Source organism: Cnephaeus nilssonii (assembly GCF_951640355.1).
Source record: "Cnephaeus nilssonii genome assembly, chromosome: 10".
NCBI classification, from domain to species: domain Eukaryota; kingdom Metazoa; phylum Chordata; class Mammalia; order Chiroptera; family Vespertilionidae; genus Cnephaeus; species Cnephaeus nilssonii.
The window spans coordinates 39,189,155-39,201,463 of record NC_137081.1 but is presented as its reverse complement, the minus strand read 5'-3'; the positions used below and the strand labels follow the sequence as shown (position 1 = coordinate 39,201,463).

Genomic DNA, 12,309 nt, shown 5'->3' with positions numbered 1-12,309 from the left:
AGTATATACAAATAAAAGGTCAAACTCCCAAAACAGTTATCTATAACAAAAATTCTCACCTTCCACTTTAATTCCGAATGAAAAAAATATTTAATAGTGTGTTTTTTTCCTTTCATGCAAAAGGCAAAGCAATAGGTAAGGATAAACGAAAATATTTCTAACCAATGTTTGCTATTTAACTTTTCTTTTTAGAAGATGAATCTAAGCCAAAAAGTTTTCAGACAGAATAAAAACAAGATGACTCCTACTTATGAATCATTATTGCTATTACATCATACTAAATGGAAATATACACAACCTAGTAACAAAGCAAAATAGAGAAAAAATTCCTCCTCCAGAGTAAAATGTAAACACTGCCCATTAAATCAATAGATTGACGCACAAACAAAACAACAGATGTACTAAACATTTTACATTTTCATTTACTTTTCTTCAAAACTAAACTCACAGCCTTCAAAGGGAATAGGTTTTATTTTCGTGACATAATAATTCTTACTTAACACTGATCCAAAGGGTCCTAAAAACCTTCCTAAACCTAATTTCTATTTCTATACATTTCTATTTGCACAACAAAACCAGTGTCCAAGAGTTAACATAACAGTGCTTCTCTCCTTAGAACCGGAATTAGAAAACAAACAGAAAAATATAAAATATTAAATTTCCACTACACAATTAATACTGTGCTAGTTCTATAATATATAGTTGTTTTCAGGTTTTTATTAGTGATATCAAACTATAAGAAACAACATAACTAGCCTGGCTGGTGTGGCTAAGTGATTGGGCATCGACCTATGAACCAGGATGTCATGGTTCAATTCTGGTGGGGGCACATGCCTGCATTTCAGACTTGATCCCCAGTGTGGGGTGTGCAGGAGGCAGCCAATCAATTATTCTCTCTCATCATTGATGTTTCTATCTCACCCCTTCCCCTTCCTTTCTGAAATCAATAAAAATATATTTTAAAAAAAGGAAATGACATAACTAAAACAAACAAATAAAAACCCATTTAATTCTGTAACACAGTTAGATCTTCCAAATAAATAAAGATAATTTGCTTTTGAAGCAAAGAACCAAGAGTATGGACCTATTAATTTGGGCTTGGGATAGAATTTGAGAATCACTAACATAGTATCAAGTTTTCTGTCATCAGTTTCTAAAAATCCGATCTCCTTGTTTATTTGCTATCAAAAGTAAGAATCAACTGAGGTAGTTATCTTACCTTGACTGAATAGCAAGATAAATTGTACGACGAAATGAGACTAGATTAATTTCTGTTTTGTCATGAATAGTCACCTTTTGTCCTGAAAGAAACAAGAAAATTATGCAAATATGCAAATAAATGTGAAGAACTGAAAATGTATTTCTGTATAATAACTTTCTAAATACATTTACAATCTATGAGTTTAATAATAACAATATTTTTTCTATAGTATAAATTAGTATTTGTAGAATTCAAAGTAACTATTTCAAGTCTATTATCATATCTTAAAATACTTTAGTAAGTTTTGTTAGCTCAAAGTTCAGAACCAAGCCCGAAAAGCTACTTTTGTTTCTGTGTCACTTCCTCATTTAGACACTATAAAAGGTTGCACCTATAATATTGCTTAGTAAAATATTTCTAGAGCTCTAAAAAGTCTTCATAATTTGGAAGAATTATAACTTATGGGTAGAAGTACAATTTAAGAGAATAAAAGACTAATATGTAAATCGACCAAATGGAGTAATGACCGGTCACTATGACGCACACTGACCACCAGGGGGTAGACACTCAAGGTAGGAGCTGCCCCCCTAGTGGTCAATGTGCTCCCACAGGGGGAGCGCTGCTCAGCCAGAACCTGGGCTCACGGCTGGCGAGCACAGCAGCAGTGGTGGGAACCTCTTCCGCCTCCACAGCAGCACTAAGGATGTCCGACTGACGGCTTAGTCGGACATCCCGAGGGTTCATGGACTGTGAGAGGGTGCAGGCCAGGCTGAGGGACCATCCCCCTCCACCCCCCTGACTTTCATGCACCGGGCCTCTAATTTTAACCTAAAACATAGAAATTTTGAAGTAAAATATAGTACATGGATAGCAAGATGTTTTTTTTAAACAAAGAAGACTAGAACAAAATTAAACTTATTTTTATAAAAAAGCAGTTACACTTTAAGACAGAACTGAAATATGTTATGCCTTAAAAGGGAAAGAGATACTTTTACCATTTTCAAATATGTAATACAAGTAAATAATGACCAGTGTAGGCATGTTCTGAAGTTTTAACTGAGACTCAACCAAAGTAGTGAGCTAATTTTTCTGTGAAATATAATGTAATCAAAGCTGAAGAGGAAGAATATCATGCCTATTTTTGTATAAATGTAGATTTTGGCCTCCCAACTTTATTTTGTCAAAATGAACAGCAAATATGGAGTCATTCTCATCTGTCACATTAATGCTAGGGTTACATAAATCATATGCACTCAACCTGAATGTACCTTATTCGTAGTTTATAATCAAAGACAGAAAATGTCAAATTAAAATTAAGCTGATGTTAAAAATGAATTTCCTTGTTTAGTACTTGTAGAGTAAGTTTTTTTACCCTTGGCAATACTGACATTTTGAGCTGGGTAATACTTTGTTGAAGGAGGGGCAGTTTGTGACTTGTAGGATGTTTAACAGCATTCTTAGCCTTTACCCAGTAGATGCCAGTAACAAGACCCTCCCAACTCAAACACACTGGGAACCACTGTTTCAGAGAATTACATTAGAATTAATTCAACTTCAGAGTATTTTACAGTACCATTTAAGTAAGCTATACTTTTACCTTCTTCGTCTTCTTCTCCCTCTTCCTCCTCTTCTTCCTCCTCCTCTTCACTACTTCCAGCATCTTGATCTGTGTTTGAGTCACTATCTCCTTCATCAAGAATTTCTAAAAGACCAAAGTAAATTTAGGAAAATATTAACAAGGAAGTGATATCCATGCAGTTCATTCTTCAAAGATAATTCTCAGAAATCTGTAATGGTGTGACAGTTTATCAACCAATACAGATAATCACAGAGGCCTCCTGTTATTGCCTGGTGGTCAGAGAACATAACTAATTTGACTAGAAAGAGCCATGTGTCATTCTTCTGACAGACAAAGTGACCATGAAACAAGGAGGGATGAAAAAGAAAAAGTAGATTAAAGTTTCCAAAAAAGCAAGAGCATACTGGAGTCAAAATATTCCTAGTTCATCATCAGAAAGAAGACAGTCTATTACAAAAAGCTAATCCTTGATATAGAAAACAAGAATTTAAGCTAAGAATCTTTTATGAAAGACAAAAAAAGGAGAGAGAAGAAACCATTGGTTAACTTAGCATTCATTTTAAATAAACACCAATGAGATTTTTATTAAAATGTATACCTATTAAATAGAACATTACACTCAATCCAAAGACTTTCTATATATAAAACAAAAGCCAAAGTTTAAAAAGCCTTTAGGAAAATTGGTAAGATGAGCACTTCATTGGATTATCACCTCTTAAAATACAACTCACACTCAGAACTGGGTGAAAAGTGATGTAAACAAGAGACTATATAAAACAAGTAACAAAAACTAAAATTATATTTTGTTCAATCAGGTGTGTGCTCTATTAGTCTGGTAAAAGATTTTACAAACCTGGCCAACATTTCATTTTCTTCATTTCTATTATGATCAGAGAATTTTTAATAAAATGTTTTGGGGCCAATTCATTTTTGGGAAACTTTTAATGTCTTTCTATTTACTAAGCAGTATATATAACTCAGGAGCCACATATAATATTGAATGTTAGTAGAGAACGTCATGCTATCAGGAATAAATCATTTTACAAGCAGGGAGACTTGTCTTTCAGACCTTAGCCAATGAACAAATATCCTCAAGAATATTTCTAACAAATGTTAGAAATAAACTGAAGTGTATAGTTTATTATTATATAATATGGTTTTAGACAGACTTTTAAAAGAGGAAACTATTTAGTATTCAATAGAAGGAAGACAGGCACTCCTGCTGTTTTCCCAAATGCTGCAAGACCTAAAACACAAGTACACCTGAGTCACTCTAAGGTGCTAATTACTAAAGCTGTGCCCACTTCCTGCTGTGACCATTTTTTTATGCCAGCTCTAGAAGGATATTTTATGAAAGAATGAAGGTCAAATGAATTGTCTAGTCGTTTACATCATCCTCTTCTCATCTGTTCACTTTAGAATCTACTTACTGAAAGCACTTAGGCAATGGCAATTAGATTTCATTAACTGGATAAAGCAGTTGTTTCAAAGTATAGTCTGTAAGTCTTGGGGGTGGGGGGTGCAGGATAGGGGTGGGGAATCACTGACAACTGTCAGGTGGTCTGTGAGGTTAAAACTATTTTCATAAAATTACTAAGACATCATCCGCCTTTCACTGTGCTGACATCTGCAATGATGGCCCAAAGCAACAGGGGTTAAAACTGCTGCAACCTGAGCACAAATCAAAGCATCAAACTGCACTAGCAGTGGTGTTCTTTGCTATTGCCGCACTCTTGTAGTGGGGGAAAGCCCGTTTCTCTTATCAATGTCCCTGACAAAGAAGTAGAATATTATCGATTTTATTAAATTTCAGCCCTTGGTAGGTCTTTATAATAATCTGAGTAACAAAACATGAAGTTCAAATACAGGACTGCTGTTAAAGACAGATATAAGATGATGGTTATCTCAAGGAAAAGCACTTATGCAATCATTTGAGCTTTAAGATGAATCAGCTTTTTTCATTTTTACTTCAAAGAATGGCTCACAACCTATAGTTCTCCTCCTAGGTGCTTTCAGAGCAGTGAGTACTTTTCAGGTAAAATCACAATTCAGGAAAATAAATCTATAAAGTTATCATGTAATTATAATATTTAAGTGTATAATATAATAATGATATAAACATAATTACATAAGTAGCCCTGAGTATTAGCATTAGGAAATAAATGAATAGAAATGTGAAACAAAATAGTATTATTGTCTAAATACTAGTTCTGTGACAATACAAAGCACTGTATTTATCTTCACAAAAACAGGGAACATTTACTCTTTCATCAAATAAGTAACATCTTCCAGGTCACTTAGCTAGTAATGGCAGACAAAATACAAACCAAATTCTATCCAAAGTATATGCTTACAATATATTAATGGTGTACAAATAATACTTATCTATTTATTAAGCACTGATATTTAGCACTGTGATTGATGTTATCAGAAGGCTATCAACCTGCTTTCAAGAAATAATAAAATATAGCACTTAATTGAATAATAAATTGCATGTCATTTAAAGTAGTAATTCTTAGGTGGTAGTGAAGTCAAATAAAGTGTACTAGTAATACATGAATATTCTTAAGAGGGATAAAAATTAAGAGTCACACAATTGAAATACAGGGTGAGAGAAAAAATTATGTAAATAATTTAGAATGAAATAGTACATTGGACAAGCATTAAACAGAAAAATAATTGCATACAAAAACAATGAAGAATATGGCTTCAATAAAAGTAGAGATTTAATTAGGTGCGGTCAGTGATCTATATATATCTTTCTATCAATATTATATAACGGCAAAAACTGCTTCAACTTATCCAAAATAAAATCATTTAATAACATTCTACGTACCCTTCTTAATAGCTTTGTACTTCTCTTCATTCTCCATAAAATTAGGATCCATCTTGAAAACATCTTAAAAAAATAAATTAAAAGTTTAAGTAAGTTTTTATTTCCTGTGCTTACATTTGTTGGTGTCCCACTTCCCAACCATCACCCCCTGACTTACTAAGAACATCTTCTGGATTATAGTCATCTTCCAGAGGAAGCATATGGGTGAACTGATCATCTTCCTCCACTAAGTCAAGTCCTTCTAGAATAACAGGGTGGTCCTTGAACCCATCTTTCCTTACAGCAAACATCACTTCAATCATATACTGCACTCTTTTGTCAATTTCAGACTCATGGAGAATGTTTCGAAGGCGTTCAAATATAGCTAAGGTTAAGCAGAAAGAAAAGACAATAAAATGAGCAATAAATATTATAATACTCAAACAAAAGCTCGATATCAAAACAAGGATATACACTACCATTGATTCCTCTTGGTGACACCTGTGTTAATTTGAGGCCACATTCCTTGAGAAAACCAATAGCTACTTCAACACTATCATCTGTTGGTCTTTCCAGGAGCAAAGTGAGCATCTCTAAGCATAAAACTTCATGTGCCTTAAATAAAATAAAGACATATGGAATAGAGAAAATGCTTTTACATATATAAGCCTAGTATTGACAGTAATTTTAAAAGTTACTAAATCTGTTTTTTGCAGTGGTAATATTGTATATATGATTAGCAAAGTTTTATAATGTATATAAAAATACTGCATATATGAAATACAATTATTCTTTTGCTTTCATTATACATCTGTTAAGAATTCCCAAATGATTATTACAAAAATCCTAGTGTATTGCACTGAATAAAACTATTTAACTTATCTCCAGGAGAAATATTCTTATACATTATATATAAAAATACAATATATATTATCTACAGGAAATACAATAATTAACCTCAAAATGTAAGTTATAAACCTTTAACCTGAGATATTTTCATAGTCACTATATTAAGAATAGTGATTCTCTATAACCACAAATATTTATATCCATTGTCCAATTCATTTTATCAGCAACTATTAGATAGAAAATAATTCTTAAATTACATACATAATTATTTTACCAGAAAATATCTTAGTTTCTGGTATGAAATTATAGTTTTAAATATATCCTTTATTTTTTAAACTAAATCAAACTACTTACACTGGTCATATTAAAAAATTAACACTTATAAACAATGACAGGTAGAGTAGAAATAAAATTCTATTGGGAAGCTTTGCTGTGAAAATCAACTAGAAATGTTCAAAAACACTATACATAAGCCTTTCTGAAGTCAGATACTTATTTAAGATGGGGAGGGAAGTCTAAATTTCAACTCAAGACATTATTTTTTTTTTGCATTGAGCACAAGATAAAAAATACATACTAATTTTTTTGGGAGGGGGCAAACAGTCTTATAAATTACAAGAAAATATCACCCTGTACCACAGTTGGGAAGAACTAAAATATATATCATTTCAACTGTTTTTGACAATGCCAAAGTATCTCTAATATAAAGTAAGATATACATTATAAAACTGAAACATACAGCTGTGCTGACATAGACATGTGAAGTTTTTATAGTCTTAAACAGCATGTTATTATTGTTATAATATAGCTAATTAGATTACAATCTAAAAGGTTTTGAAGAGTAAACACAAGAATTTCACATAGGAATTAAAATAATATTTATGTAACAGAAATAAGATAAAAATGTGATTTTAAAATTGTTCTTATAGATATTATTAAACATAATACATATTGAAAAAAACCTTTGAATGTGAACCAGAACAATTTTACTATCTCCTTCAAGTTGAAACAGAATCAAAACTCTCAAATAGTGATTGAATACAAAATAAACACAAAACTGAATAGATAACATTATTTGTATTTAAAATTACTTAATCTACTATCCTATATAATAAAAGCCTATTATGCAAATTGTCCCCTATGAGGGTTGTTTGACCAGGAGTTTGACTGAAAGACCAGGAGTTTGACTGCTTGCTATGACATGTGCTGACCAGGGGGCAGCGCAAAACATGGCAGGCGTAGACGATGCGGCACTGGCAGCGGGCGGCAGTGGAGGTGCTGCCGGCCCCAATGGGCCCTGATGAGAACGGGACTGTGGCAGAATGGTGGAGCAGGCAAGCAGGTGGTACCAGGCCAAAGGCGGTGCAAGCAGGGGCCTGATCGCCCCGCAGACAGCGACAGGTGGCGGCGGGGGGGGGGGGGGGGGGGGGGGGGGGGGGGGGGCGGGGGCGGGCTCGGCCCCAATAGATCGTCCCGCAGGCCAGATGGTGGAGCAGGTGAGGGGGTGGCACCAGGCCAAGGCAGGATGCCAGGTGGGGCTGCAGGGTTGGGGACACGAGCTGGGGCCCAGTATCTGCAGGCCACCCAGAGGGACACCACCAGTGCACGAATTCATGCACCGGGCATCTAGTATTTTTTAAACTGATTCTATGAATATATGATTATATATACTATATATACTAGTTGCAGGGATCAGGAATTTTTATTATCAGATTCTCATGAACACCACACCCAGGGGAAAAGAGTGGAGGAGATACCAACTTTATTGCTTTATAAAAACAAATCCAATTACTTTATCTGAAAAACTGACTTGTAGTTAAGTGACCATGAACAAAATTAAGAGATCAATTTGATAAAACAATGTCTAGTTATTCTTTATATTAAATAATATTAAAGGCATTTATTACAGTTTTAACATTAAAATATTATCCACGATACTTTTCCAAAGACTATAAAATTAAAACGAAAACAGAGATACATTATTGAAGTACATCAAGTCTGTGTGGTCTAATGTCACTAAAAGGTACCAAGTTTTAAAGATAATTACTTACCACATTTTGGTTAATAAGATGTGCCACAAATTTTGAAGCAGTCAGACAAAGTTGCTGCAAAGTGAAGGTAGAGAAAAAGTTAATCTATAAACTAAAACCAATTATCATTTATCTATAGAATCTACAGCTTACACACTCTTTAAAATATGTAATACACAGGATAATTTTTATATCAAAGTTAAAGGATAAGAACTAATAGATGCGAAAGAGTGCCATTTTTGGCAAAATAGTTAAAATTTCTGTGGCTCATCATTAGTAGCCAGAGATATTTAATAGAACTAAAAAAAGTTCTCATGAAATATGCAGTTTTAAAAAAGAATTCCTATATAGAAATCAACATTGCTCACTATTGTTGATACTGATTTATTAATCTGTCCGTATGTGGCAGTCTACTTACAAGCCCATCATATATACCTTATCATTTCTTCGATAGCCTTTCCGAAAATTAAGAATTAACCTCTTGAGGATTAATTCTCCGATTTGTGGAAATTTTGAGTTAATGATAGCCACTAATGCTGCATAAACATGGGTGAAGATTGGAGAAGCACTCTGTGCTTGCAAAACAGATCTGGACAGCAGGCCTCTGTTTAAAAAAAAAAAAGCATCAACAATAATCACCAATTTGATTACAAGAATAAAAAACTCATTTGAAATCCAGTAATATTACTCCTCTGTAAATAATCACAAATGCTAAATCAGGATTAAATTCGTATCACTTTATCTAGGAGAAAAGTTTTGTCTTTCTAACAAAAACTGCTTTTGAGAAAATAAACTTTGTGCTTTCATAAAACAGATTTTACTGTAATTTTTTCATCAAAAAATTTTCTCTCAAAATATAATTCTTCTTTTCCAATTTCTGTTTGTTATATCTAATTATAAATTTGAGTTTTTTTAAACTTCTTAGAAGTAATTAAACATTTGCAAAATAGTGTAAGAAAAAAGGACCTGCTTCAAAAGTACTAAACTTAAACAAAATAAGATTTCCACTACTTGACCATTATTTTATATAAAATTATGTGATTAAAGACAAATTTGGGTATTTCCCATCATTAAGCCTATTTTCAGTAAATTAAAAATGAAGATGTGGAAGTAATGCAAGAATAATGCTAAAACAATTACAGAAATATAAAAGGGTCTACGTTAACTCATTTTTAAAATAAGCATGTTTCTATATGCATTTGACAAGGAGAAAGATGCAAAGTGGGCTGAATAGTTATTTTTAGCAATATAATGACAATTATTAGACTGCCAAAAGGCAGGAAAACATTGTCTTAATAGTTATCAGGTTAAGGTATGACAATTAAACCATTAGAGTAGAAAATGAGAAGAGAACTCAGCTAATAAATGGTAAGATCTTAAGCATGCAACATAAGTTCTCAGAAAATGAAAGAGCACTACCTACTTCTGAGAACAGTGGCTACTTAGGTCACCTTTCTTTATCCTCACAACATGCTACACCTTAGTTTATATCCCCAATGTTGTTTGGAAAGGAATCAGGGTCATGTGAAAATAGACTTCAGATTTAAATAATTAATAGAATGAATATAGGTTATCTGTTTCCTGACCCTTTTCAACATCACAAACTACTTAAAACCGCAAAGAAAATGCTGTCATTCTCTTCTGCTTTTCTAAAATTTATTACTGATCTTCCTCACTTCTTTCACATTCTCACTTTGCTTTCATTAGAAATTAAACTGGTTTGAAGATATTCACTATTCTTCATGAGTTTAAGTTATTAGAAGTATTCAGTACATAAATGTCTGCAAAAACCATTATGTCACATCAAAGCTTCTTAAAAGCAAAAACTTCATACAATCTCTAATTGTTAAGTACAGGTTATTTATTAATAGTTACAATTTTACAAAACTGCATTTTAAATATTCTCAATTACCTTTGAAATAAGGTAGCATAATAAATCCATTATGGTTCATGTAGGTTATGTTCCTTTGAAAAACCACTATGAAATACTACAAATAGATGCTTACCTCCCTCTAACTATGTTTTCTTGAAGGAGTTCTTGAATAATAATACCTATATTAGAAATGTTGACTTTGTTGATAAGACCATTAATTGACTTCTTTAGGGCTTCCCAGCTCATCCTCTGGTATGCTAAGCTAAAAAGAATAGATTTTAATAACGATTAAAACTCCAGCACAATCACAATAACAAGAGGTTATTTGAACATAAAAAAATACTTAGTGCCTTTATTTTTAACATTATTTTCATAAAATGACCCCAAATGCAGTAAAATATTACTAAATAAACAAAGATTATATCCTAAGCTATTTAATTTTTATGTACATATAATGCTTACACAGACTGCTTCCCTTTAATAACATACGGTTATTAAGGACACGTAAGGATAATCTTGTTCTTGAGTCCATGTATATTGCAATTTACAACATTTAATTCATTAGTCAGATTCAATACATGCTTATTTTACATTATAACACTTTATTCAAACTTGTCTTTAAATATTTCCTAGATGAAAGCTATTATTTATTTTAAATGATAATCTGAAATACCCACATATAAACCACAAAAAGGAAAGTTTTATTATGTTCCATCTAGTAAAAGCATGAGAAAACAAAATTGTTTGAAACTGTCCTATATAATAAAACCCCAGCGACCTAACAGTGGAATGACCAGAATGACCAGTCAACCAGTCGCTATGATGTGCACTGACCACCAGGGGGCAGACACTCAATGCAGGAGCTGCCCCCTGGTGGTCAGTGCGCTACCACAGTGGGAGTGTCACTTGGCTGACCGGGATGAGTGGCTGCTCCCACAGCAGGAGCAGCAGCTCAGAGTGCAGGTCCACAGCCACTCGACTGAGTGGCACTCCGACAGCTGGCCAATCCCTGCAGGCCACACCCCCCACCAGTGCACAATTCCGTGAACCAGGCCTCTAGTAAATAAATAATAATTATAGGAAAAAGTAAAGTCATATGAAATTGTGGGCTGAAAGACTGTTATAAATATTTTAAAGAACATCTCTACATTCATGAAATAATCCCACAGCTATAGCAGCTGAATGCCAGATAGCTATACTCTTTTTTAACTAAAATCGTAGGTAAATTTTTTAGCCTTAAAAGTTTCTTTGGTTGAACGAGATACTGTCTAAAATCTTTTAAAGCTTTAAGATTCTATGGTTTTTATAATTATTTCTTTGTGGAATGTCATTTCAGATGCAGTTTTAATTTTTTTTCTTACATATAAATTTTTGAGGAAGCTGATAGACTTCTTGGGATAATATTTACAAATGTATAGGATTATAAAGGATAGCAATCATGCTGAAATACAGTTTTTAAAACATGAAAAGAGCCCTGACTGCTTTGGCTCAGTGGATAGAGTGTCGGCCTGCGGACTGAAGGGTCCCAGGTTCGATTCCAGTCAAGGGCATGTACCATGGTTGCGGGCACATCCCCAGCAGGGGGTGAGCAGGAGGCAGCTGATCGATGTTTCTCATCGATGTTTCTAACTCTCTATCCCCTTCCCTTCCTTTCTGTAAAAAAATCAATAAAATATATTTTAAAAAAAACATGAAAAAAAGAACAAAAGTTTGATATAGTACTCTCAGTGCTTCTTAACACATTAAATAATAAGAACTGGTAGTAGGCCTAATAACTTCTTTAATTTCCAAATACCATAGCCATAAAGAATTATTATGGGATATTTGCAACAAATAGTCTATTAATACTATGGTCTGTTGCTTACATTCCCATAGGAAAATATGATAAATTTTAGTTAGAAATTAGTAAAAATAAAGATGCATTTCCCCCCATTTATGTTCATGAATTGCCTGAATTCTATT

The 12,309-nt window shown here is 33.2% G+C and overlaps 1 protein-coding gene across 1 annotated transcript in view; it reads right to left on the bottom strand.

Annotated features, from left to right (window-relative positions):
- The window catches only part of CWC22 (CWC22 spliceosome associated protein homolog), a 53,998-nt gene that overhangs the window by 17,661 nt on the left and 24,028 nt on the right, over nt 1–12,309 (bottom strand). The window contains exons 6-13 of the mRNA XM_079782582.1: nt 10,481–10,609; nt 8,910–9,078; nt 8,496–8,549; nt 6,075–6,210; nt 5,774–5,980; nt 5,617–5,679; nt 2,799–2,903; nt 1,220–1,301 (exon numbers count right to left, since the gene is read on the bottom strand). Coding sequence (XP_079638708.1) covers nt 1,220–1,301; nt 2,799–2,903; nt 5,617–5,679; nt 5,774–5,980; nt 6,075–6,210; nt 8,496–8,549; nt 8,910–9,078; nt 10,481–10,609 — 945 coding nt within the window. The remainder of the gene's footprint in view (nt 1–1,219; nt 1,302–2,798; nt 2,904–5,616; nt 5,680–5,773; nt 5,981–6,074; nt 6,211–8,495; nt 8,550–8,909; nt 9,079–10,480; nt 10,610–12,309) is intronic.